The sequence below is a fragment of the Castor canadensis genome, chromosome 2, assembly GCF_047511655.1.
Source record: "Castor canadensis chromosome 2, mCasCan1.hap1v2, whole genome shotgun sequence".
In the NCBI taxonomy this organism is placed as follows: domain Eukaryota; kingdom Metazoa; phylum Chordata; class Mammalia; order Rodentia; family Castoridae; genus Castor; species Castor canadensis.
The window spans coordinates 122,465,929-122,492,581 of NC_133387.1; the positions used below are offsets into that span (position 1 = coordinate 122,465,929).

Here is a 26,653-nt window from a genome sequence, read left to right on the forward strand (position 1 = left end):
GTTATGAGGTGATATTGCATGGTGTGTTTGACTCTCATCATCTTAATGATGCATGATGTTGAATATTTTTCATGAGCTCATTGGTCATTTGAATTCTTTTTAAAAAATGTAGGTTGTATTTTTTGTTCATTTTAAAATCTGTTGAAATTGGACAGTTAAAGAAATCAATGTCAGCTTACATGCTGAAAGGCTATAATGAAACAGAAAATTCAGTGAGTAGAAATCAACTTTCAAAAAATTGTTCTGAAGAGTCATTATAGGGAGATCAAGAGGACAGATAGGTCATAGATTCTGAAATTCTGAGCACTCATGAATCTGAAACAAAACTTCAAATTTATGGTAGCAAGGATTGGGTAACCTGGCTTCTTCACCAAATAACATACTTCACCAATTCATATGCAAAGTAGCGTACAGCCCATAGAAGACATTTTTATAGCACAAAATAGCCCCAGAAACCAGGATACTGCATATGCCAGCTGCCACAGTAGTAAACCAGACAGTGGTTTCTCTTTACTTATTTATTTATTTTTTTGGTTATTTTTATTCCTCTTTCTGAAGAACAAAAATACAATAATCAAATACACTACACTGCAGAATAAGTTCTGAAATTACCTGGGTTGTCCTATATTCACAAAAATTCATGGACACACATTCTCAGTTGTCTGTCATTGAACAGGGCTGCTGACTATAGACACTTCCTAAGGGAAACAAAAGCCATTTCAGGTGAGTGAGCCACATTGTCTACTCTGGAGGTTCCACATAGGCCACTGCAGCTTGAGGGAAGATGGCACACCACAGGGACAAAGCTGTTGGCCTAATAAAATGAGGGAAAATTTTAGTTCCATCAGCTGAGGGGAGTGTGGACCAGTTATGACTTTTTCTATAAAGTTCTCAGCTACTCCAGTCTGTGTAGGAAAAGAGTGATTTAGTGTGGGGAAATTAATACACTCAACTACCTTTCAGAAACTCATAGTGAATTCAAAATGCCAGGCTTTGCAGAGAAGAGCTTTTGGCCAAACAGCTCAATTCCACATCCCAATCTTGCCCTTCAGGAGGAAAGGGTGGCCACTGTGCATATATCAATCCCTTGTGGGATCACTTGGGAGTACCAACTCACTAAAGTAATCTGACCCTGGTTGCCCAACCCCCAAAGAAGCCTGATCACAAACACCTGAGTGGAATTCTTCCAAACCTGTTCAGTAGAGTGGGGCACTAGCAGTAGCCACATAGTCCAGTATATCAACCCTAAGAAGGTACAGCACCCAGTTAAAAATCAGAGGGAAACCCCTGTGCAGTCATTTAACTAAGACAAAACTTACTCTTCTCCATTACAAGGAAAAATTTGGACAATAAGTATATATTTAAATCTTTTGTTTCTTATATCCCTTTTACAATCTATTGAAATTTTAATTTACTTAGCAATCAATTGCTCCACTTGTACCAACACTGACTTTTTTCCCTTCCTTTTTTCTTCCATGCTCCTTTTATCTTTCTGCCTAGCCTTCCTTTTTGCTCCATTGTCCATATCTTCTCCACACTAACCACTGACTGAGTGGTCTACTCTACCAACGTTACACATTACTCTCATACTACCTATCCCTCTGCAATTCCTGAAAATATCACTGGCCCCATAATTACTGAACTACATGTTTATACATATTAGGGTTTAATTATCCCATAGTGCCCACACCTCATAAATCTTTTACCCTTTTCCACCTTCCCTCTCGCTGTCTTCTTTTCATTCCCTTCATTTTATTTACCTAAGTATCAGTCTCCATGCTAACAACTGTTTTTCTCCAATGCTTGCTCTTTATAAATGATATTACAAAGGATTTTAAATATTATAAAAATAAATGTTTCATCAATGAATCTGTGAATTCATTATTATTAATTTATACCTCTAGGTCATTAAATAGAAAGGTTACAATAATTGAAAGAACAAGTAAGCTACCCAGAACATAGAAATTAAGACAAAGTACAGATGACAGGTGATTAAAGCCTCCGACCAACTAGTCAACAACACACCTGCCAATCTCAAAATAGAAACATGGGAAATAAAAGAAGGCAGGGGAATATGACTCCACAAGAGGGTAACAATCACAATATAGAGGTTTTGGTAGACAATGAAGGGGATGAATCCTCAGTTGAAGAATGATGATAAGAATGTTTAACAAGCTTAAGCAGGAACATAATGAGGACATATTAAAACAACTCAATGAATCCAAGCACAGCACATAAGAAAATTGACAAGATAGGGAAAGAATTAAATGAACTCAAACATGATTTCAACAAACACTTAAATGAAATGAAGGAAATTACAAAATTGGAGATAAGTGAAATAAAGAAGACAGTATAAGATTTGAAATAGGAGCTTAACAAAGTGATGGAAAGACTCAAAAAAAAAAAAAAAAGAATCACAAAGAAACCCCAGAAACAAAATTTTCTGAAGTCTTATATAAAAATACTCTTGAAAGCTATTCCAGCAGACTGGATATAGAATTTCAGAGCTCAAAGATAAAAGAGATATTAAAGAAAAATATAAGAATATTATTAGAATAGACTGCAGATTTGTGAAAGGAATATTTAAAATTTCTGTGACTCCATCAAAGACCAAACCTGAGAATCTTGGGCACTGAAGAAGGAAAAGAGGTTCAAGACAAAGGTATAGGAAATATATTCAATACAATAGTAGCAGAAATCTTCACACATCTCAAGAAAGATGTATCTCTCCATATACAGGAAATCCATAGGACACCAAACAGACAAACAAAATGAGACCCTCCATGCATATCATAGTTAAAACAATTAGCACAGAGAACAAGGAATGAATATTGAAGAACATATTTGAGATTAATCAAGTAATATATGATGGCTTACCCATCAAAATAACAGCAAGTTTTTCACAAGAAACCTTAAATGCAAGAAGAAGCATATGTCATGAGGTATTTTGAGTACTGAAAGAAAATTATCAGTCCTAGAATATTTTACTCAGCAAAGCAATCATTCAGGACTGGAGCTTTGGCTCAAGTGGTAGAGAGCCTGCTTTGCAAGCATGAAGCACTGAGTTCAAACTCTGGTTCCAACAAAAACAGAATAAAATTTAAAACAATCATTTAAAATTGAAGGAGGAACAAAAATCTTCCAAGATAAACCTTAACTAAAAAACATTGGTCACTAAACTGGCACTCAAGAAGATTCTGAAAGGAATCCTACAAACAGAAGATGAAATAAAAATCATAGCCATGAAAGGATGGGAATTATTACACCTCAAGAGACCATAGACTGGTAATTAGAGAATAGTATAGAATTGGTTGCATGCACAAACCCTTACATATCAAACATGACTACATGACTAAAGGGCAGGAATCACCACATAACATTTCAATATTAAGAATGAATGTAATTGTCTTCAAGTCCCCCATCAAATGACAATCATCAGCAAACTTTATTAAAAAGGAATACCCAAAAGTTCATTATTTACATGAAACCATTCTTAAAGACAGAAACAAATATTCGTTTAGCATGAAAGCTTGGAAAAATATTTAGTAAGCTAACTGCCTCTTAGATCAGATATGAGTACATATAATTGGTATATATCCAATATAACTTAGTCAGAAGAGACAAAGAACGTCACATTATACTAATAAAAGGAAAAATATATCCAAAGGGAATAACAATTTTTAACTTTGATGCACCAAGTATTGGTGCACCTAACTTAATTATACATATACTACTGGACTTAAAAATACAGTTTGTCCCCACAAAGTGATAGTGGAAAATTTCAGTACTCCTCTATCAACAATATTACTTATTCAAACCCCAAAAAAGTCAACAAAGTAACTTTAGAATTGAATGACATCATAGGTCTAATGGACCTGACAGATGTCTAAGGAGAAATCCATTCTGCAACAACACAGTATACATTTTTCTCAGCAGTCCATGGAACAATCTCCAAAATAGATCATATTTGAGGACACAAAGCATGTCTTAACAAATATAAGAAAACTAAAATAACCTCCAGTATACTGTCTGACTACAAACCAATAAAAGTAGAAATCAACAACCAAGGAAACACTCAAACACCTGGAGAATGAACAAATATTGTTCCATCATCAGGAGGTCATTGATAGAATAAGGGAGGAAGTCAAAAAGCTCCTGAAATTTAATGAAAATGAAAGTACAATCTATCAGAACATTGGGAAAATGGAAAGTCAGTGCAATGGGGAAAGTTGGTAGTCAAGAATTGCATCCAAGCCATTCCCTATATGTCCTCACTCAGTCAGGCAACAGACATGTATGGAACTCCATATACAACCCCTGCTTTCCTATTGTCAACCTTCTAGTGTTCAAGAATGAAAGACAGGGCTGTAAGAGACAGTGGTCTGATCTTAGTGCCTGATGTAAGAAGAGAGAGGGAAGAAGTGTGCTCAGCCCTTAGGTGAAAGAAGGTAGGCATGTTGGGAGTCAACAGGATTTCAAAGTAAAGGACTAGAGTTGAAGAATGAAGTCATGGACTGTCAAGGTTAGGGAGTCACTGGGAGAACCTTGACTTTCTATTGGAGACAATAGAGCCCCCAGCTGTTGAGTTTTAGCTTATTGGTGTAGAATGGGCTGATACTCAAGACAGAGGGAAGCACAATCCAATGCCAGAGACCATTTCTGGCTATGTTGAAAAATGTCTGCTTCAGAAAGATTCAAGGGTTAGGAACCAGAGATTCACACACGTAATCCTAGCTACTTGGGAGGCTGAGATAGGGCCAGCCTGGGGGAGACTCCATCTCCAAAATAACCAGAGGTTCAAAAATGGAGAACAGGATGGTGAAAAGGTCCTACCTGTGTGGGTTGGTAACAGTGGGAGGGGAAGGATTTCAGGAAACTGTGTGGGAGGGTGAATATGGGGCAAATACTTTGTACACATATATGCAAATGGAAAAATGTGAGACCTGTAGAAATTATTTCAGGAATTGGGGGGGGGAATAAAGGAAAATGATGAAGGGTATAAATTTATATATGACATATTTGAAACACTGTAAGAACTTTTGTAAATGCCATAATTGAACCCCAGCTCAATAAAAATAAATAAATAGATATAAATGGACTAGAAGTGAGGTTGAGGTCATAGATCACCCACATTGCAAGTGCAAAGCATAAGTTCAAACCTTAGTTCAGCAAAAAAAAAAGGAAAGAAGAAAAGATAGGAAGGAGGAAAGGAAGGAAGGAAGAAAGAAAAAAGGAAGGAAGGAAGGAAGAAAGGATGGAAGGAAGGAAGGAAGGAAGAGAGAGAGAAAGAAAAAAGAAAGAAAGAAGGAAAGAAAGAAAGAAAGAAAGAAAGAAAGAAAGAAAGAAAGAAAGAAAGAAAGAAAGAAAGAAAAAAAGAAAGAAAAGAAAGAAAGAAAGGAAGAAAGGATGGAAGGAAGAAAGAAAGAAGAAATGTACCCTAGTGGTAAAGGACTTGCCTAGCATGCATGAAGCCTTGTTTTCAAACCATAGAACAGGAAAAAATCACAAAAAATAAGGATTGTGTGAGCTGACATGATACATGTAAAAGTTCATTCATGTGACATAAAAACCACACTCTGTAGGGAGAAGGTCAAACAAGAAACACAGCCGCATAGAACAGTGTTTTGGAGAGACCTTGGGGGAAGTTCCAAGTCTTCTCTGCCTGTGTCTTCATATACAGTGGTAGGTTCATGGCAGTCCGTGGTGCAGGTCACTGTCACATATTCTCATGAGCACAAAAAGACATCCATCCACCCACTGTGACTGACCACTATAGTTCTCTCCTCTTGCCCACATGCATAGGCCTATGACATTTGTGGATGTCATGGCCCCTTCTTCCACTACTCTATCCTTTCTCATATTGCACCCAAGATTCCATCATCAAGGTCCAACTGAGAGTAAGGGACCCTTGCCTATGTCAAATCTCAGCCTCAAGAGCAGAGACAGAAGTCCTCTTGTAGATCACATACTTCATCCAATGAGTGTGAACAGACAAATGGTAGGACCTTGGGTGTACACAGCATTGCATTATAAGGTATTCCCATGGTGTTGTTTAGGGCTTGCATGGCACTGTGTAATCTGATGGAACACAGATCTGCACTGGACATTTGAGGCCCCAAGATCAACTATAACTGTTGCGTGCACTCTGCTTTCTTTCCAAGGAATTGAGCACCCCTGTCCAGTCACAAGACCAGGCAATCAACAGTGACATCCACCATCCCTAGAAGTTATATAATAAACCCTTATGTGGCTTCTTAAAGCATTCTAGTTATGTGGGCAGGATTGGAAGGACCGCAATCTTGCAGAAAAGACTGAGGCTTGGAGGGAGGGTAAGAAACTAGAATTAGAGGTGACAATGTCCACAGAAGCATGAGTCCAGCCAAGGATTGGTTGATGAAAAATTCTAGGCCAGGTACATGGCAAGAAATAAGACTTCTTTGGAAAGACATACTAGGTGTCTTCACTCCAGATAAGCAGGCCTGAGGCAAGGCTTGTCCTTTCCTAACCTTTGTGCTCTCAACCTTATTAGAGCAGCATTCAGGTGAGGTAGTCTAAAGTCTAGATACCCTGCTGGAGTGTGACCAGCCAAAGCAGCAATGAAGGCAGGAAGAGAAGACCCTTTGCCACCTCCAGGCTGAGCTGGGGTGTCATGAGTCCAAGTCCACTTCTGAGCAAGAGACTTTGGGATTGCTCAGAGCCTCTGAGCAGTGCATTTTAAGAAAACCTGTATTTTTCAAACTTCTTTTTATTTTGTTGGTACTGGGGTTTGAACTCAAGGCCTCACACTTGCTGGACAGGTGCTCTATGGCTTGACCATTCCACCAACCCATCTTTCAAAGTTTCTTTGTTAACCAGTTCCAAAGATATCTCAGTGCCATGACTCATAACTGCTGGGAGGAGACTCTCAAGTGGCAAGAGTTTCCTAGTCCCTGTGAAAACTGATCACTCCTCTGCCTTTCTCCCCTAAAGCTGAAGATTCCCCAAGATGCCATGTTCTATACCACGAACTGTACTTCCAAGCATGACTTTGTCCTCAAGAAACAGACCTTCAACAAACAAATCCCACATTAAGCAAATTGTCAAAATTGCCATGAACATTGTCTGAGAGCCAGAGGCTTGGAAGCTGTAGCCTAGAGTAACCAGGGTCCATGTAGGTGCCTTCTTCAAATTTGCCAACCCATGCCACCCCCCAGATTTCAGTTTCATCTCAAACTTTTCCTGCTGCCAGTGGTGACACCTGCGATTGGACAGGCCAACCTAGACTCCAAGGATCACTGGGTACCTTTGACACCTCTGGACTCTGGTCCAAAGGCCTAACTGACTTTTTCCAAGGTTGGCTGTCAGATGGCATGGTGTCTTACTTGCTTCCTGGTACTGCACTCCACCTACTTCTTTGGTGCCTTTCCATATGCAGGTTACTGCCACTTGTTCCTATGAGTGCCCCAAGGCAACCACTCATGCAGCCTAGCTGATTGCTGTAATTCTCTCTTCACACCCACAGGCACTGGCCTATGACCTTTATGGTCTGAACTCTACACTTTGCATACATTTTTGTAGCCTCTACACTCTTCACAGACTCTTCACAGAGTACTCTTCACTCCATAACACACAGTCACATTGGTGCCAATCTCATGTCATTGAAAGTGTCATACACTTCTGCATCCTGGGCAGTGGAAGACCACACAAGAGAAATGTTTGGGGAGAGAGTGCAGATGCCTGAATAATTCTATGAAAAGCATATAAAAATATTTTTTGCTAATTGGTCTGATAGAATCACTGTTTGCTACAAATAGAATATTAATGTTATATTAAAGTGATTTTTTCACTATAGCATAGTTAGGATTTTATTCTTTCATCTCCTGTGTTACTATTGAAACAGAGGCACTCACATTTTGTAAACAAATAAGGTATCTTCCAGATTCCTATTTAATGCAGAAGTAGGAAAAGCCAGCCACCTTTGTCAGGCATGGTGAAGGAAACCTATCCACCTTGCAAGCATTCATTTCATATTATTAAACTCGTTGCACCAGATGCCTGTAATCTTAGCTACTCAGGAGGCAGAGATCAGGATGATCGAGGATTAAGCCAACCAGGACAAACAGTTCATGAGACCCTGTCTCAAAAAAAACCCACCAAAAAAAATGGCTGGTGGAGTGGCTCATGGTGTAGGCCCTGAGTTCATGCCCCAATACTGCCAAAAAAAGTCAAAACAAAAAAGACTTCAGAAGAAGTCACAATAGATGTAGAAATAAGAACAACCTAATGCAAATTGGAAGCAGGATGAAAATGCTCCATAAATCAGGAATAGAAAAGAATTTCATGACCCAAAATGTATTTTTTTTCAATTTAGTCAGGGAGCAGAACTCTTTGCTCAAAACACTTAGGAAGTATTATGAGCTCACTGAAGCCCCTAAATTCAGGTTGCATTTCAGGATGCAGAGAAGGAGCTTTTGGTAGAGTGCACAGATCACACAAACATCCACTTCCAGGTTCCCATATATTGTGCAGCTCCAGTAGAGCTTCTGAGCACAGGCATGTGCCTCAGTGTCCACAGGGCACAAACCTATCCAAGCCCTGGAAACAGAATTTCATATTGAAAGTGGCTGTGTCAATGTGGAAGAACTGAGAAGTCACTGGGGATCAGGAACAAACTGGAGCCAGCAATGCCCCAATAATTAAGCATCCTGGGCTTGGGACGATACTTGCAGATACTCACTCAAGACAGGAGACAATATTGATTTCCATTCTACCTCTCCTCATCCCAGTGACTGAATTTGGAAGAGGAATGTCCATGTGAGACCAGGAGCCATTTGAGACCCAGAAACTCTGGGCAATAGAACAGGACAACTTGTCCCTAATCCAAGACACTAAGCTGTCCATAGGTAAAAACTTTCACAAGTACCCCAGTGTGGAGGATGGGCAGGGTAATCATTGTAACATAATAATGCTGAAAAAGAGGTTCTAGGTATTTGCATAAGTGTAACTCAGAAACTGCATATGTGCATTTAGATAAGCATTGATCCTCAATCTCCTGTTATTTACTCCTTTGGATTTCAGTCATCTCTCCTAACAAGTGGCATGTTGCCTTCCCTCATTATGCAAGGTCCTATATGCATGAATTCAAACAACTGAGAGCCGTAAATATTAAAATGAGCCAGGCACAATTGTTCTCTTTCCTTCTACTTGAAAGGCAGTGATCAGAATGTTTGAGATTTAAGGTCAGCATGGGCAAAATGTTAGCAAGACTCCCATCACACACACAAAAAAACCTGGCACTTAAAAAAAATCCAAAAGACTCTTGCTGCAAGCAGACTTCTTGTCATTATTCCCAAAGCAATGCAATATGACTATTTACATAGTGTTTACATTACATTAAATGCAAATAATCCAAAGATGATTTAAAGTACATGAAAAGGGCTGGTGGAGTGGCTCAAGTGGTAGAGTGCCTGCCTAGCAAGCACGAAACCCTGAGCTCAAACCCTATTCACCATCCCCCCCAAAAAAATTCCCATAACGTGATGAAAGGATGTGCATGGTCTCCATGCAATTAACCCTATTTTATATAAAGTACTTGAGAATTCAAGGATGTTAGTACCCACAGGGGGTCTGGGACCTTGATAGCTTCAGGTAGCAAGGGGTGAATATACAGAATTTGAGAAATTCATCAGAAAAATATGCTTCCTGGCACAATCATCAGATTTCTTATTTAGTGTCATGAAATCTGACACCTCTAGAATTGATATCTGACAATATCCCCTAGAAATAGTTCAAATGCTCAGCAAAGCATTCTTCATGAAAATTCCAATCAGGATAACAAACTTGAAAAAATCCTCTAACAACCTGAAAAAACAAAATCTCCTGTGTGTTTAATCCATAACTCCTTACCTCCAAATGCAACCCAGTTTCCAAAATGATTTTGCAAAATGTGCTTCAAGTCAAACAAAAAGACGTTTTGGGTAGCAGTTTTATTGACCATTTTTACACCATCTTGTCCCACGGGTACACACAGCCAGAACTCAGGATTTCCCAAGGCTTTTCTTGATGAAGTATCCCACCAGATGCTGGGGCAACTGTTGATATTCAGCCAGCAACTCATGTGAACAGCTGATCTGGTCCCGTTACAGCTCGTCCAGGAGGAAGAACACACCATTGCCATTGTGGAGGGAAAATACCACATCAAGGCAAAGTGCCAAATGTCTAACACAGTCCAGTAATAAGGAAGGATGGAACGGGAAGCCCTCAGAATCTAACATTGCTACCCCTCAGAAAACCAGTTGTTTCCAGGGTCATAATATAGACATTTTTAAAAATTCTTATGACATTTTTTTGTGTGTGTGAGCAGTTTTTTCAAGATAGGATCTTGTGAACTATTGTCTAAGCTGGCTTTGAACCATGATCATCCTGATCTCTGCCTACTGAGTAACTAGGATTACAGGCATGAGCCACCAGTGCCTGGCTTAACATTTGTTAATAACTGACACATTATAACCATACACAATTATATGGTATGGTGTGACATTTCAACCTGTGTATAAAATGTGTAATAATTTTATAATGGTATTTAGCACATCCATCTTGCACATTTATCATTACTTTGTGTTGAGTGTATTCACAGTTATCCACTTGCTATTTTCAAATATATAATTAATTCCTGCCAGACATAGTTACCCTCCTTCTAATATAGGAATCTGGACATGACTAACCCTGTTGTTTATAGGTAAGTTAACATATGGAAATGAAAACTAAGATAACACCTAGTACCCAAAACTACTTTGTGTGGTCATAATTTAATGACAGAGTACTGTCCCATCTGCCATGGGTAGTACTATTCTTTGGTGCCAAACTAGTTCAAGTTGTGGGACAACATTCTATGTAATCTTATTAAATTTCCATTGATCTCATTAAGGTTCATCATAAAGAAGAAGGAAAAATAAAGGTTAATCCAAAATGATGTTCATTACATGTACGGAAATTTCATGTTTATTTTTATTTTTATATTTATTATGGATTTCCTATTTTCTTTTTCACTTTTTTATTGCTTTCTTGGGTGGGGGTACATTGTGTCATTGAAAAAAGTTCTTACAATTTATCAAAAATATCATATTTGAATTCATCCCATCCACCACATCCTTTATCCTCCCTCTTCCCATGCCTGAAACAGTTTCATCAGGTCTCATTTTTGCCTTTGCATACACACATTCACAGTATAAGCACCATATTCACCCTTCTACCAACTTTCTCTGCCACCTCCCGCACCACTGCTTCCATGCTTTTTTAATGTTTAAAGAGTTATAAATCATTTCTTTTATCTTCAGTTTCCTTAAAATTTTATCACAGATTTGTTTGTTTATTTACTTTTTTGAAAAAGAACATGTTTTCTTGAAGGACACTTTGCAAATTGAAGATTTTGCATCTTTGAGAGATACCCACACACCATAGCTAACTCCCTTAAGCTCTTTCCAAGTATTGGCTACTTGGCACTAAATTGATCAGGTGAGTGGGAAGGATTCATGATCCATTTCACAAATGGGCCATGGGTTTCTGGTCACATGAGGGGGGGAAAATAAGAAGTTCAAACCATTTCAGTTCAAATTCATGCCCTCTTCAGCCCCCTATGCTGCCTTCCCCATAGTGTGGTAGGAGAAGTATGCATAGTGCCTGGAATTGCTTTCTCAAAGATAGCAGGATCCTGACTCCCTGGATGTGTGGTGCCGGGTGTGTTGTTCTGTGTAGTGCCCATTCTGAATAAAAGTTCATTGCCACTGAATTTCAGCAGGGAGTTATGTAGAAGGGTGCTGTGTCCTCTCTCATACAATAGGTCTGTTCAGGGCAAGGGAATTTACTTCTCTATCATTTTCTAGATGACAATGATGTTGCTGATTACTGGCCAGACTTTGAAGACCTCTGTTGAAAACTGTGCTCAGAGCATCCTTGCTTTCTGGTTACAGTTTGGGTGTGTTGGTAGAATCTCCTCTCAGATGATCACCTTCTGCAAGTGTGTGGCTGTAGAGCTGGGCATTGAATGTTCAGGGGAAGTGTGTCCCAACATCTGTGCAGGTACTGACCTCTATGCCCTGTATGTAGTTGGATCAGTGCTGAATGTAAGCATAATTTCATACCAATTCCTTGTGCTTAGTCTCTAGGCTCTTCCAGCCCTGCACCTGCCCCTCTACAAATAGATACCTAGTACCACAATACCTGCTTGCTGTAATTGGCCTTGAGGAAAGTGAGCTATCAGCAGTTGGAGGGGGGATAAATGGTACCTAATTCATGCCTTGAGGATCAGCCTCCTGGGTTCCTAATTTCACAAATGCAAATCTTAGTACATACATCTATCCACAGAAGGTGTATATGACAGGGGCAGGCAGTTAGGGAGCTGAGTTTTGTGGAAGGAGACCCTGGAGGGCCTGTCTGTCTGTACAAGTGTATAAGAAGAGTTAAAGGACCACTCCTTTCTGCCACAACAGATTGAGTGACACACTTCAACAGAAATCTTGGCTTTGATAAATCTTGACCTGGCAATGACAATGAGTACAGAAAACTCTTCAATGTTCTACCAATGAATAGTCCATTTTCTTTGGCCTCAGGCTTCCTAGTTTGAGCCATTCCACCAGCCCACATTTTCAGCTTTGATTTCCTTAGTCATTAGCAATATAGATGAAGAGTTACAAAGTTAGCAAGGACTCCTCTCCTCTGGAAAAGTGTCAGCAGACACCACTCAGTCTCCAGCATCTAGCATGCAACTGGCAGCCATGACATCATTTAGTTATAGTCTATGGAAGTATTTCCTGTGTCTAAGACACTGTACAAATCTTTTTCTTTTTTTCTCTAGTACTGTTGTTTTGAAATTTATTTTTTTATTGTTGTGCTGGGGTACATTGTGGCATTTACAAATGTTCTTACAATATATCACAATTGAATTCATCCCCTCTATCTTTCTCCTTTATTCCTTCTCCCCTATTCCTGGAATAGTTTCAGCAATTTTCATTTTTCCATTTGCATACATGTGTTCACAGTATTTGTACCATATTCACCCTCCTATACCATTTAACAACCACCACCTCGCCTTCCCACTGATAATGACTCCCATCCAAGGACCTATTCTGCCCTCCTACTTTGTGATTTTGTAAAAGAAAAAAATAGCATTTATGTTTGTGTAAGATAGCTACACAGGGAGTTTCCTTGTGACATGCCCATGTATATATGTATTATAACACAAATTGCTTTATCTCCTCTATTTTTCTCCTTTCTACATAAGTCCCCTCCTTATGGTGATTACAATAAGTTTAAAAATTCTATATTCATTCTTGTATAGGAGACAGTGTGACAAATTCTTAAAGGGTCCATTTCCTATGGGAGTCTGCCAATCCATGTGGAGGATGCCCAGGGCTTGTCACATAGAGCATTATGGAAGAAATCACTCTGTGAGAGACTTTGTCAGTGGGAGAGGGTGCATGCAGAGACCCTTAGAGAAGGAAATGGCAGAAGTTCAGATTTAATGGTATGGATGATTGGGGGTCCAGTCAGCTACCTAGTTTGGCTGAAATGGAGAAGATAGGGAGAAAAATGAAGAAGTAAAAGTGAAGCAGGGAGAATACAGTTTGCATTTGTTTGGGGCTTCAAATTCCAGAAGGAGATGTTTGTTTCACAGCAATAATGGCAGCTACTTTCCTGCTGAACTTCTGGTTCCTCCACTGCTACATGTTTGCAAGATCTTGTGGGTGAAATGAGGTCATGTTTATGACAGGTCTGTGTACACTAAGTTTCCTAGAGTGTTGATCATGTTTAAATCTATATTTTAAAGCTCTTCTATTAACATCACTATGAACTTGTTAGTTGAAGTGCATGACATGAAACATAAACCAGAATACAATAGTAACCCAAAATCATGGGGAGGTTGTGCTCGAAGCCCCCAGATTGATACCTGACACCCAGGAGAGTAGAAACCATATATGTACTGTTGCTTTCCTATTGATGCATACCCTTGATACATTCTAATGTGCAAAGTAGACACAGGAAGAGATGACCAACAAAAACTAATAATAAGATAGAATAGTTAGAAAAATGCACAGAAATAAAGTTAGGTGAATGTGATTTCCCTCTCTATCTTAATCTGTTTCTGTCTCTGAACATATCTCAGCACACTGTTCTAATACTTCCTGGTGACTGTGGGCAGCTAAAAGTGCACAAAACCAATCCTTTGATAAGGTGGGACTTCTTTTGGTTTTCATTTTATGGTTTTGTGTGTGTGTGTGAGAATGTCTCACTTTAAATCACAGACTGGCCTTGAATTCATAATCCTCCTGCTTCTGCCTCTAAAATGCTGGGATTACAGGCATGTGCCCCCTTGCCCAGCTGAGAAAGACTTCTCTGTTAATAAAGATACAACTGTGGACTTAGCTGTTTACATTTCTCTCTTGGTTCCAGCATGGTATGGGCATTCCTTCCATCATCATCATGATACAGGAACTCATCAAGCTGATGTACCATGCCAGGTGTTCCAACATCACCTTCATCTGCTTTGGCACTTCTGGTGGGATAGGTAAGGGCTGTGGAGCTGATTCTTTCCCTGTGAGTGGATGACAGTCCAGAGATGCTTGTAGCTCCAGCACGGTATGTGATTGGGTACAAAGGGTGTGATACCCTTGATTTTCTTCAAGGAGAGCTTATTAACAGTAAATGGGAAAGGAAGCTTGTTTTGTTACATTTTGTGGATGGCATCCTCAAAGTGGGAACTCCAGAGATTGGTAGCAGAAAGTTGCCAGTCCTTGCACATACACAAGTGCATTCATCTTTGCTGCACACTCTGTGCCTTTCTATTTGCTTGATTTCCTATTTATTCTTTTCCATTCCCCCTTCTCCTCTGCCTCTCTCCTCTCCTTAGTTTGCTGCCATTACTCCTTGTTCCTGCAGGGATTTGAAGAAACTGATAAGAAACCAAGAAAGCAATCAAAGCAGGAGGACATGTGGAATACAAAACCAAGAAAGGGTTCTTAAATGAACTCTAAAGTTCCCATTTCTAAACATGTGATGTGTGTGGGGGGAGGTGGGAGGGGTGTATGTGTGTGTGTGTGTGAAATGAAGAGGGAAAAGAAAAATACAGGATTTAATGAGAAAACGAACTGTTGAAAATTGCCAAATTGTGTCTGTTGATAATCATATACCAGAGACTGGGTAAATTATAAAGAAAAGAAATGTATTGGCCTCATGGGTTGTGGCCCAAGGTTGAAGGGAATCATCTGGGGAAGCCATCTTTCAGATGTCATAAGACATCATGATGGTGCCACACAAAGTCTTAGACCTAGCCAAGATCACTTCTACAACCAGGCCACTCATAAGATATCTCATTGACTAGTAATCTCAGTGAATGGATTAATATATTTGTGAGGAACAATCCCTAATGACCTCTTATAGGACGCACTTTGTCCTATCTCTTACATTTCAACGTGGGTTCTCATGGTGATCTACCTTGTTTAAACAACAGCATTAAGAAAAAATCTTTGTCAAATTTGTTTTAAAGAAGACATTCTTCATTTTAATGTCATAGCTTCATGCCAGTCTTCCATATTCCAGAATAAATCTGGAATCCAGATTCTGGTTTCCAGAATAAATTTTTCTCGGGGAGGAGACTGAGCTCATGGAAAGATCTTGCATCCACTGTAGGGCAAGTTTAGCCTTGATTTTATGACTGCCGGGCATAATTGAAATTGTTTCCCAATGTCTAGACCTGACCTCTAGTGGAGTTAGGGTATCATTTTTCTGACTGATGAAAGGGAATTGGTTTAAATGCCAAATCTTCTGACAGATTGATATAAAATTTCTGTGCATGGTTATAGCTCCAACATTATCATGAAGACCTCTATGATGGAGTACAAACAATGGGCAACACAGCAAAACCTGGAAGACTCCAACATCTCACAGGATGCAATTCCTGAAACTACCAATGTTCTCTACACTTTCACCTGTTTTTTTCACAGTTATGTGCAAATTCATAATCATGTTAGCTTCTCATTTGGAGCAAGGTTGCTGTGTGCTATCCCATCCTCCTCCTATGCTGTGATGTCTGCTTCTTCTTCAGGTCTGGAGCATGGCTCAGTTGTCATCACATCGCAGGCAGTGGATGCCTGCTTCAAACCAGACTTTGAGCAGCAGCTCCAGGGGAAGCAGATGGTTCTGAGTGCAGACCTGGAAGAGCAGCTGGTGCAGGCATTTATGTGGTGCTCTGCAGACTTGAGCAAGTTCACTACTGTCAAGGAAAATACCAAGGGGAAGCCCTTGCCTGTCACCTAGCCCACTTTCTGATGGTGAGCTGCTTTCAGGGATGCTTTGGCCATATGGGAGCTCAGAACCCATTTTCAGCATTTCCATGGAAGTTGTAAGGATTAGATGTACACTTGTGAGATCAGGAAGATCCTGGGTGGGCCTGCACTGTCTCTTATCCTGAGATCACCAGAATTCAATAGCAGCTGACAGCATGCAGGTGGTTCTCATATGTCTGCTGCAGGGAGAGGCGATCTAGTTGGCGCCCACTGCTTCTACAAGGAGAAGAAGTATCTGCAAGCCACCCATGCAGCATGCATCTGAAACATCAGGATGGAATCTTCAGTCTTTGCTTCCCTGTGCAGTATGTGTATCCTTTGAGGTATAGGGGAACATGATGACCTGGGTACCATTCCTTCTTCATCTCTGCTCTGCTGGGCCTTCCTGGAGTCTTGCTATGGTTCCTCTTCCTGGGGCACTCCAGTACTTGTTTTGTTGTCTTCTGGTGTTTGAACTTTATGTACTTTATCTTACAAGTCAGTTTCTGATCAAGGTGTCATTGCTGTGCCACTATGTACAACGTGGTTTTATTGTCACTTGACAATATGCAGGATCCTTACTGTCCTTTCAGAAAAGGAAGCAGGAAGGAAGGAAGAAAGGAAGGATGATGGAAAGGAGAGAGAGCAGAGAGAGAGGGAGAAATAAAGAGATTCAATCCAGCTCATATCTTGGCTTGCTGGCCAATGAGATTTTCCCAGTACTACAAAGAGCTTGACATTTATCATGGTTTGACCTTCCAATTGTGACTAATTTGTGCCTTGTCCCAAGCTGGGCTTCAATTCCAGCTCCAGTTTCCAAAATTCCCTGTGTCTCTTTGACTCAGCACACATGTGTTCTTCAAGGCAACTGGAAGTGACCCTGAGATTCCCTCCCTTCCTTCCTTTCTTTCTCATTCTTTCACTTTCTTCTTTCTTTTTTCCTTTCTCTCTCTCTCTTTTATTCCTTCTTTCCTTCCTTCCCTTTCTTTCTTTCTTCTTGCCAGACTGGAGTTTGTACTCACTTGCCCAGCAGATATTCTATAATGTAAACTATGACTTTGGCCCTTTTTAATTTAATGAATTTTCAGATAGGTTCTCTATTTTTTCTAAACCTGGACTACCTGTTAGCTCTGATCTACCCAGTCCCCACATCCTGAGTAACTGGGTCCACAACCATGAGACCCAGTGTCCAACTTGCTTGGAAATTTTTTTGGAAGCAAAGACAAGAGGTGAATATAGATAGAGCAAGGTGGAGTGTGATTGGTCAGAGCTTCTGGCATTCCTAGACACAAACCTCTCTTGTTCTGCTCCTCACATCAAATTCCTAGATTAAAGCCTGGGTTTGACCTTCATATCACCAAGAGCTTGGAAATATTGTGTGCTTATGCTGAGTCTGAAATTGTAAAGAACGCCTTCTTTCATCATTGCTATGTTTGGAGGCAGCCTTGTGAATTCTGAGGGAGATATCATCTGCACTTCAGTGTGTCTTCTTCATAAGTAGGGCACTGTCTTGACCAGAGTTTCTTAATGCTGGCTTGGTGATGTCAGTGAGAATGGAGCTCTGACCTTTAATTTGCACAGGAGAAAAGATGATAAATTCTGTTCATTTGATGGGTGACACCTTAGGGCCCATGGATCCAATTTCAGATATGTTGCTGGTTGGTTCATGATTTTCAACATTGGCAAGGAAACATCCGTTCCTATTTCTAGAGTAGAATTTTGGTCTGTTTCGTTACTATGGAAAGATAGGCATGTCAGCTATCATTGATATTAGCTCAATATAAAAGTTCCAGAAATGGTAAGTTGTCATGTTAGACATGGAAGAAGCAGAGAGTGGTGTCCACACATCTAGACCCCTTTACACAGGAGGCTGAGGAGTGATCATGGGGAGTTCCAGCCAGCCTGTCAAATTACATTATGTTTTATGCCATAATGAGAAAGGTAATCTTTCTAAATTAGTTATTGTTCTGTTTTATAAAAAGCATTTTCTTATAGGATTCTGGGGAGGTAATTCAATAATGTTAATGAAGGGTAGTAACATGACTAATGAGATTTTATTTTCCTGAAATTTTATATTCTTACATGTGTTAGATGAAATAATTTTACATGTCCTCATTTGCACTTAAGTGAAGACAGAAGTAATTACACACATGAAAAGTAAATAAAAGCAAAGTGTGGCCCTTCTAAGTACACCAACTGGCCTTCTATTCATCAGATGGGGACCTGGAATATAACATTTATTCACAGAAGAAATGGAAGATGTCAAACAGAAGACAAAACACCAGGGACTCTAGGAAGACACTCACCCTCAAATCGTCACAGGACTCTGTCTCTTTTGTTCAATTGTACACCTGCTTCCCTTGGTGAATTCTGGGAAATTTTGGGGCCAGGGCCTTCCTCTTCTGCTCCTTTTGCTTAAGGAAGAAACAATGTTAAGTGACTATGCCCTGATTATCCACCACATGGACAGAAATGTTCCTGGGTTGCATGCTATTGAGTGTTTCTTTTGACTCATGCAGTGCATCACCATGACCTGTACTGAGTCTGCTCCCTCCCTCATGGAGCAGCCTCCCCATAATTTCTGATAGTTCTCTTATGTCTCAAATTAAGTTTCAAGCAGATTACACTCTTTTGTATCTGTTCCTAGACCTCTGCCACTTACTGGTTGAATGTAGACTTATATCTTGTTGCACTGAAGGCCACGCAGATCTGGTCTATTTGTTTGAATATTCTCTATTATCTACTTTGCCTGGCCAGAGCTTTACAAATCATGGAGGCCTGGACATGTCCTTAGCCTTAGTGCCTGAAGTTAATTTTCACCTGTCCCATTTCTCACCCTGGTCCCTGCTCTCTTTCTCTATCAGCTTGCTGAAAAGCCCCAGCCTTTTGAACAATATGGGGGTTTCCATGTTTCCTGGTTCTCTTTCTGCTTCTTTGTGTTCATGGGCAATGGGGCCATGGCCCCAGCCCAGCACTTGATGGGATACATCATGCTCCTTTCAGTGTGCCCAAAGGCTTCACACTCCTTGCACTTCACTGTACGTGGAAAAGGAGCACTGCCATTGGATCTGAAAAATTTCCAAAGAACTCTCAAATGCCTATAATAGAAGAGATTTTCAAGTCTTAGTTTCCTATTCTATTCAGACAAGACCAAATCATGTTTGTCCTATTTATTGCTAGATTTTAAAATGATAATATGTTCTTCACAATGACCTTATTAGGAAGGATATAGAAAGGAGGTTTTCAGTCTACAGATGTGATAATGCTCTAGAGATAAGCAATAGTACAAAATGCTTCTTCAATATGACCCTCCATAAAAGTGAAATTTCCCCTCAGAGTCACTGTATGGTTCTTTCTCCCTGTGAGGAGTTTCCAAGTAGGAAAATCAGGCATGAGAAGGAAGAATTGATTAAAGAGACAATCACCTGTGACCAAACCTAGGCTGTGTGATTTATGGAGCACCCTGGTTACAGAGACAAAGCCTCCACTTACTCTTGGATCTTCCTCTTCTGGTGGGGGAATCATAGGCCTGTCTGGTCTCCTCTGCTGATTCTTCCCATTCATAACTAGAGATAGTCTGTGGGGCACGCTGGTAGGGAAAAGATCTGCCACCCTCCTTGTCTCCTTTCTGTCAGCTCAGCAGTCCTCAGTTTGTGATTATGGATTTCTTGAAGCACAAGAAAAAGGTATGTACAGAACAAATTAAATGAATAATGAAATAATATAAGCTTTCAGTTACCATTGCAAAATCTCCAGGTTCCATACAAGCTCATCACTGCCCTAGAAAAATCATAGCATTCTAGAATATATCCTTGAAATTTCAACCGTCTTGACTAAGAATGATTGCTTTTCTGAGTTTTCCTTTTACAGAATTCCTACTGAAGTTGAAATGATGACTTCTTCTCTTTCAGTACTATGGTGGAACCACAGACCTTGTGTACATCAGGCAACAGCTCTACAAATGAACTTTATTTACTCCATTTTTATTTTTTTTGTCATTTTTGTTTGTTTTCATAGAGGATCTTAATTATGAACCACAATTTTTTGTGCATTCCCCATATAGCACAAGTATATCTGTCCCTCTCTCCTCCACCTGCCACAAACTCCATGAAGCTGGGATTTCAGCCTTGCACTATCAAGCATAAAGAAAATAATTTTTCCCTAATACTCAAACATGCATTTTCTATATATCTCCCAGCATAAAAATTTCTTAACAACAATCTGAACAACAAATGAGAAATAGAATCAAACTTGAAATTCAGTTGTCTTCCCTTTGAGTGTCAGAAAGTTTCCACAAAGATGGGTCTAGAACAACAGCCCTGAGCCTGATGCAGCTCCCGGGATGCTGGTAGAAAGGCAAGTGTGGAAAAGTGGCTCCCAAATGCTTTTTCTGTAGATGCCAAGAACAGGTGATTGCACACATCAAGTAATCTAATTATTTTAACCCAATCACAGGGAATTTCATAATCTCTCAGAAGGAAAGCTGTGTGAGTACTTCCTGTTTTGTGTTTTCTAGATTCTATTCTAGATTTCTATTACTTTGTGTTTGCATGATCAGTTTTTGCTTTCACTTTTGCTGTTTGGTACACCTAAAATGAGAGGACTGGACAAAATTAGTTTGAATTATATTTGTTTTTATAAAGGGTTTCAACTATTAACTACCTTTTTTGTGAAGTCCCTATAGAGCTCAGGAATATCTGCCCATCTCCTCTAACTGCCACAAAGTCCTTTGAGCTGGCATGTCAGCCTTTCACAATCAGGAATAAAGAAAATGATTTTTCCTTAATAGCCAAACATGCATTTCTTCATTTTCCTTCCTGTGTAGTAATTTCTGAACAACAATCTGAACAACAAATTGGAAATAGAATCAGACCTGAAATTCAGTTGTCTTCCTTATGTGTGGCAGAATGTTTCCACACAGGTGGGTCCTGAAAAACAGCCTTGGGACTGATGCATCTTCCAGAACACTGCAGAAAGGGAAGTGAGGAAAAGTGGCTCCAATGAGACTTTTATGTTGAAGCCAAGGTCAGGTGATTGCACTAGTCACTTAATTCAATTATTTTAACCCAATTACACTGAATCACATAATCTCTCAGGATGAAAGTTCAGTGAGTGATTGCTAAGCACTTATAACCATTTGAGGAAATGGTTATATCTTACCTGATGCACAATTATTTGAACAGAAAATCAATAGAATTCATTTTTAAAACACACACTTAAATACTAATACATGAGTAATACCTTACACAAATCTTCCAATGAGAGCAAAAACTACATGCCAGATTATCCATAAATTGTTCAGACCAAAAAAAAGCATAGATTAAAGTGTATGAAATTTCTCAATTAAAATTTTTTTCGAATATCCTTGGAAGATAAAGATACCTGGGTGGGGGTTTGGAAGTGTAGAACAAGAATATGAGTGCAATGAAGCCCTGAGATGAAATTCCATTTGTGCAAAAGAAAGCAGAAGATAAATGATCACTTACTACTTATTTTGAAATCATTGATGCACAAGAGAATAATATACATGCAAGCACTATTCTTGCTTTTGATTTAATTTTAATTGGCAAATAATAATTCTACACATTCTTGGAGAACATGATTCCACACGTGTATCTAATATCCAAAGGGCAAAAGATATCTAAATTATCAGCCTTAACACCTCAAATATTTACACTTTCAGTGTGGTAATGATTTTGAAGATCCCTTCTTCTGTTTGTCCTGAAATATACAATACATGATGGTTTAATGCCAGGAACAGGGATGGAATTGGACAGCAATATGCTCGATGAAATAAATCAAGCATGAAGACTGTTTTCATTCTTGTAAACTAGTTCCTCAGCCCTTGGATTCAATGCCCAGGTGCTTCCCTTTTACGTCCAGGAGCAGAATCAATGATGTCTGTGCCCTATCATGAAGTAGGGATAGAAATGAAACCTCTATGACCTGTTGTTCACTGTGTATAATTGCACGTAGCACCTTGGTTGTGTGATGTTTCAGATTACTGGCTCAGTGGTGAAAATGAATCAAAAAGTAGGATTAATTTTCAGACTTTCTCCAGTTATGAATGGGAAGAAGCAGAAGAGGGGACTGGTTAGGCCTAGAGTTCCCCTACCAGAAGAGAAAGATCCAAGAGTCAGTGGAGGCTTGGGTGTTTCTGCAACCAGGGGGCTCCACAAATCTCACAGCATGGGTTTGGTCATAGCTGATTGTCTCTTTAATCAATTCTTCTTTCTCATGTCTGATATCCCTGCTTGGAACCTCCTCACAGGGAGATAGAACAATACAGAGACTCTGAGGAGCAAATTATCCTGCTTTGGAGGATCCTATTTAAGGAGCATTTTGTCCTATTGGTTAGCTCTGGAGCATTATCTCATTTTTATGCTGCAAACCTCCTTCTATATCATTGCTAACAATGTCATTGGGAAGAACATATTATCATTTAAATATGTAGGAGTAAATAGACCAAACATGACTGGAATTTGTCTGAAGAACATATAAAAGTAAGACTTGAAAATCTCTTCTTTAATGGTCATTTGAAAGTTCTCTGGAACATTTTCAGATCCAATGGCAGTGCTCCTTTTCCATACACAGGTGAAGTGCAAGGAGTGTGGAGCCATTGTGCACACTGCAAGAAGCAAGAGGTGTCCCATCAAGTGCTGGGCTGGGGCCATTTTCCCACTGCCCATGAACACAAAGAAGCAGAAAGAGAACCAGGAAACATGGAATCCCCCATATTGTCAGAAGGCAGGGGCCTCTCAACAGGCTGATAGGGAAAAGGAGCAGGGACTGGGGTCAGAAATGGGGCAGGTGAAAACTAAACTTCAGGCACTAAGGCTAAGGACATGGTGTCTGTCCATTCCTCCAACATTTGTAAAGCTCTGCCCAGGCAAATTAGATAACAGAATATTCAAACAACTAGACCAGATCTGCTTGGCCTTAAGTACCACAGAGATAAGACCACATTCAACTAGTCAGTGGCAGAGGTCTAGCAACATGACACAAAAGAGTGGAATCTGCTTGAAATTTAACTTGAGAAATATGAGAACTGTCAGAAATTATGGGAAGCCTGTCCCAAGAGGGATGGAACAGACTCAGTACAGGACATGGTGTACAAGTCAAAAGAAACACTCAACAGCCTGGAACCCAGAAACAATTCTGTCCACTTTGTGGATAATCAGGGAATAGCCACTTAACATTGTTTCTTCTTCAGGCAAAAGGAGCAGCAGAGAAAGGCTCTGGTCCAGAAATTTCCCAGAATTCACCAAGGGAGGCAGGTGTGCAATTGGACAAAAGTGACAGAGTCCTGTGGCGATTTGAGTGTGAGTCTCTCCCTGGCGTCCCTGGTGTTTTGTCTTCTGTTTGCCATCTTCCATTTCCTCTGTGAATAAATATTATATTCCAGATCCCCATCTGACTACTAGAAGGCCAGTTTGTGTACTTAGCAGGGGCCACACTTTGCTTTTCTTTATTTTTCATGTGTGTAATTACTTCTGTCTTCAAAGATGTGCAAGTGTGGACATGTGAAGTGATTTCATCTAATGCCTCTAAATCTTACACTTACATGTAATAATATAAAATTTCAGGAAAATAAAATCTCATTAGTCATGTTACTACCCTTCATTAACATTATCCAATTAGCTCCCAAGAAGCCTATAAGAAAGTGCTTTTTATTAAACAGAACAGTAATTAATTTAGAAAGGTTACCTTTCTCATTATGACATAAAATATAATGTAATATAACAGGCTTGCTGGAACTCCCCTTGTTCACTGCTCAACCTCTTGTGTACAGGGGTTCAGATGTGTGGACACCACACTCTGGTTCTTCCATGGCTAATTTACCATTAAATTTACCATTTACCATTGTTTCACTGTTAATATTACTGTTATATCCTCCCTGTCTTATTTGATGGATTTTCCTGAAATTTTATGTTGAGAAAATACCAATGTATTACTGACATGCATATCTTTCACATAGCAAAGAAATAGACCAAAATTATACTCTAAAAGTAGGAAAGGATGTTTCCATGGCAATGTTGAAAATCGTCAACCAATTATCAACCTATCTGAAATGGGATCCATGGGCCCTAATGTGTCACCCATCAAAGGAACAGAATTTACCATCTTTTCTCCTGTGGAAAATAAAGGTCAGTTTAGTTCTCACTGACATCACCAGGCCAGCATTAAGAAACTCTGGTCAAGGCAGTACCCTACTTAGAATAAGACACAAGGAAGTCCAGAGGATGCCTCCCTCAGTACTCACAAGGTTGCCTCCACAAGACATGGCATTGGCCAGATGCTCAAACTTCTGGTACCAATACAGTCACCTGATGTAAATAAACAATCCTGCATGCAAGTTGCAGCTCATAGATATGTACAGAAGCCCCAAATCAGCTTTAGAGCATCAAACAAGAGACCTGCCCATGTTCCTGTACACAGCGACCATAATCCAGCAAAGAAAATAAGACTCAAACCCTCTGATATCACCCTGGAGAACACTGGAAAAGCTGGACTGAAACATCTCCAGGATATGCCTTCTACACCAAATAAAAATAGATGTGATTTGAAAGTATCATCTCAAGAGACTGAGAAAAGGTCAGCGCAGGGACACAATAATGACCTATAGCCTCCAAACAACCAAGCTCAGATGGATTCTGCCATGTCCTGCAGAGTCCAATACCCACTGTCAAGCCATGTTCCAGGCCAATCCCTGAGAATGGTGTTCAAGATACTGTACAGTGACAAATGGAGCTCAAGTTTGGTGACAGCTCTGGCATCCCAAATTCCTGAGAAGACAAGCCCTACAGACACCAGGTCTCCCAGCCCTGAGATGCCTGAGTGTCATAGCTCCCATGTGCCACTGAGTGTCCTCTATGATTATCTACAGGTCTCATTTTCCTCTGAGGAGAGTGATTTGGAGTGAGATGTCTCTTGGAAAGGAAGACTCACCTCCAACATCAGTGACTTTGAGTGGATTGCTGGATTAAGCAGGTGTGGTCAGAGGGCACAGGCTCTTTCTGCTAAATCATCTCAACTTGTGTGGAACCTAGGTAATGATTTCTCTCAAAAGACTTCTAGGAACAGACACACAGACACTGAGTGTGTAGATGTTGTATCCTGAAGTTGTAGTTAAAATGTAATTTAATACAGTACCATAGGTATTGTTTTCACCAAAATAAGTTCATAGGAATTAGGAGTGAGACACCTGTTTATACATTAAACTTGTATTTTTTCCCTTTCCAAAACAATGTAGATATTGTTTAATTTTCTTTTAGTGGCAGTAAAATTTAGTTTATGAAGAATATATGTATGAATATATGATGTACAATTTATAATTAATAAAATTTATCTCTGACAAAATCTAAGTGGCCTAACTACTCTAAACTCTTACTTTCAGCTATGTCAAGTCTTTAATTTCCAGGAGGTACAACATTGCCATATCAAATATGACCCACAACTTATTTCTAAGGAAGTTTGTGTGGAAAGTCAGGTCCACTGGCCAGAAAGGCAAGAAGGATTCCAAATACCCTGAGTACAGAACAAAAAAGCTTAAGCCCCACCCACAGTGGCCTCAACCATCTCTGTCTCTGTCTCTCACCACAAAGCAGTTTCCTGCTGATGGTAAAGCTGACTATCCCTGGTCTGCTGATTTCCCTTATTTCTACTTTGCATTTGATTTGCATGTCCCCCACTGGCCTGTACTCTGAAAATTGAGGGTTTGAGTGAGGGATAGCCAAGTAGTGCTGCAGACAGACATGCAGACACTGAGAGTTTAGAGTATGTAATCTTAAGTTGTACTTAAAATGGAGTTTAGTGTGTTGTCACATGAGGAGTTTCCTCATAGTTAATTTTACAAGATATAGGATTAGCACACCTGTGCACATATTAAACTATAAAGTAATTAAAAATGAATCTGTGCTTAGTGTCTAAATGACAATTTTTCAGGAGGATTCTGCTTAGTCCTTTCATGTAAAACTTACCCTGTAAGTACATGAGATTTAATTTTGTGACTCTAATGATCTCAACAGCAATGTATGTGGTAAATGAGCTATTTCACTTGTCTATTTTCTGACATCATTAAATGTGTTATTAATTTTCTTTCAGCACCAATAAAATACTTATAAACATGACAAGTTATATACACATTTTCATTTCTAACAAGCAATGTGAATTGGCTTTGTCAAACATATCTGTTAACCTACATTTTCATAACCACCAAAATGGTGTAGGGATTCCTTGCCCTGACTTTGTCTTTCATCTTTAATTTCTTACCTCCTCAACTTGTCTAGAATAAAGTGCTCACTCAGTAGGGGAATTCAAGGATATTTTGTTCATCCTGAAGTTCCTTCATTGTG

The 26,653-nt window shown here is 39.6% G+C and overlaps 1 protein-coding gene across 1 annotated transcript; it reads left to right on the plus strand.

Annotated features, from left to right (window-relative positions):
* Positions 1-11,867: 11,867 nt before the first annotated feature.
* LOC109702334 (uridine phosphorylase 1-like) lies at positions 11,868-16,290 on the plus strand. Its single transcript, XM_020187712.2, has 3 exons — positions 11,868-12,128; positions 14,428-14,542; positions 16,079-16,290. The coding sequence occupies exons 1-3, from the start codon at positions 11,868-11,870 to the stop codon at positions 16,288-16,290; spliced, it is 588 nt and encodes a 195-aa protein (XP_020043301.2).
* Positions 16,291-26,653: the final 10,363 nt, after the last annotated feature.

What these genes read in the sequence shown, in the direction of transcription:
- LOC109702334 (XM_020187712.2), top strand. Translation starts at nt 11,868, where the DNA reads ATGATGTTGCTGATTACTGGCCAGACTTTGAAGACCTCTGTTGAAAAC. An exon ending in TAATTTCATACCAATTCCTT is followed by an intron (nt 12,129 to 14,427) that starts GTGCTTAGTCTC and finishes TCTTGGTTCCAG; the next exon opens with CATGGTATGGGCATTCCTTC. An exon ending in TGGCACTTCTGGTGGGATAG is followed by an intron (nt 14,543 to 16,078) that starts GTAAGGGCTGTG and finishes CTTCTTCTTCAG; the next exon opens with GTCTGGAGCATGGCTCAGTT.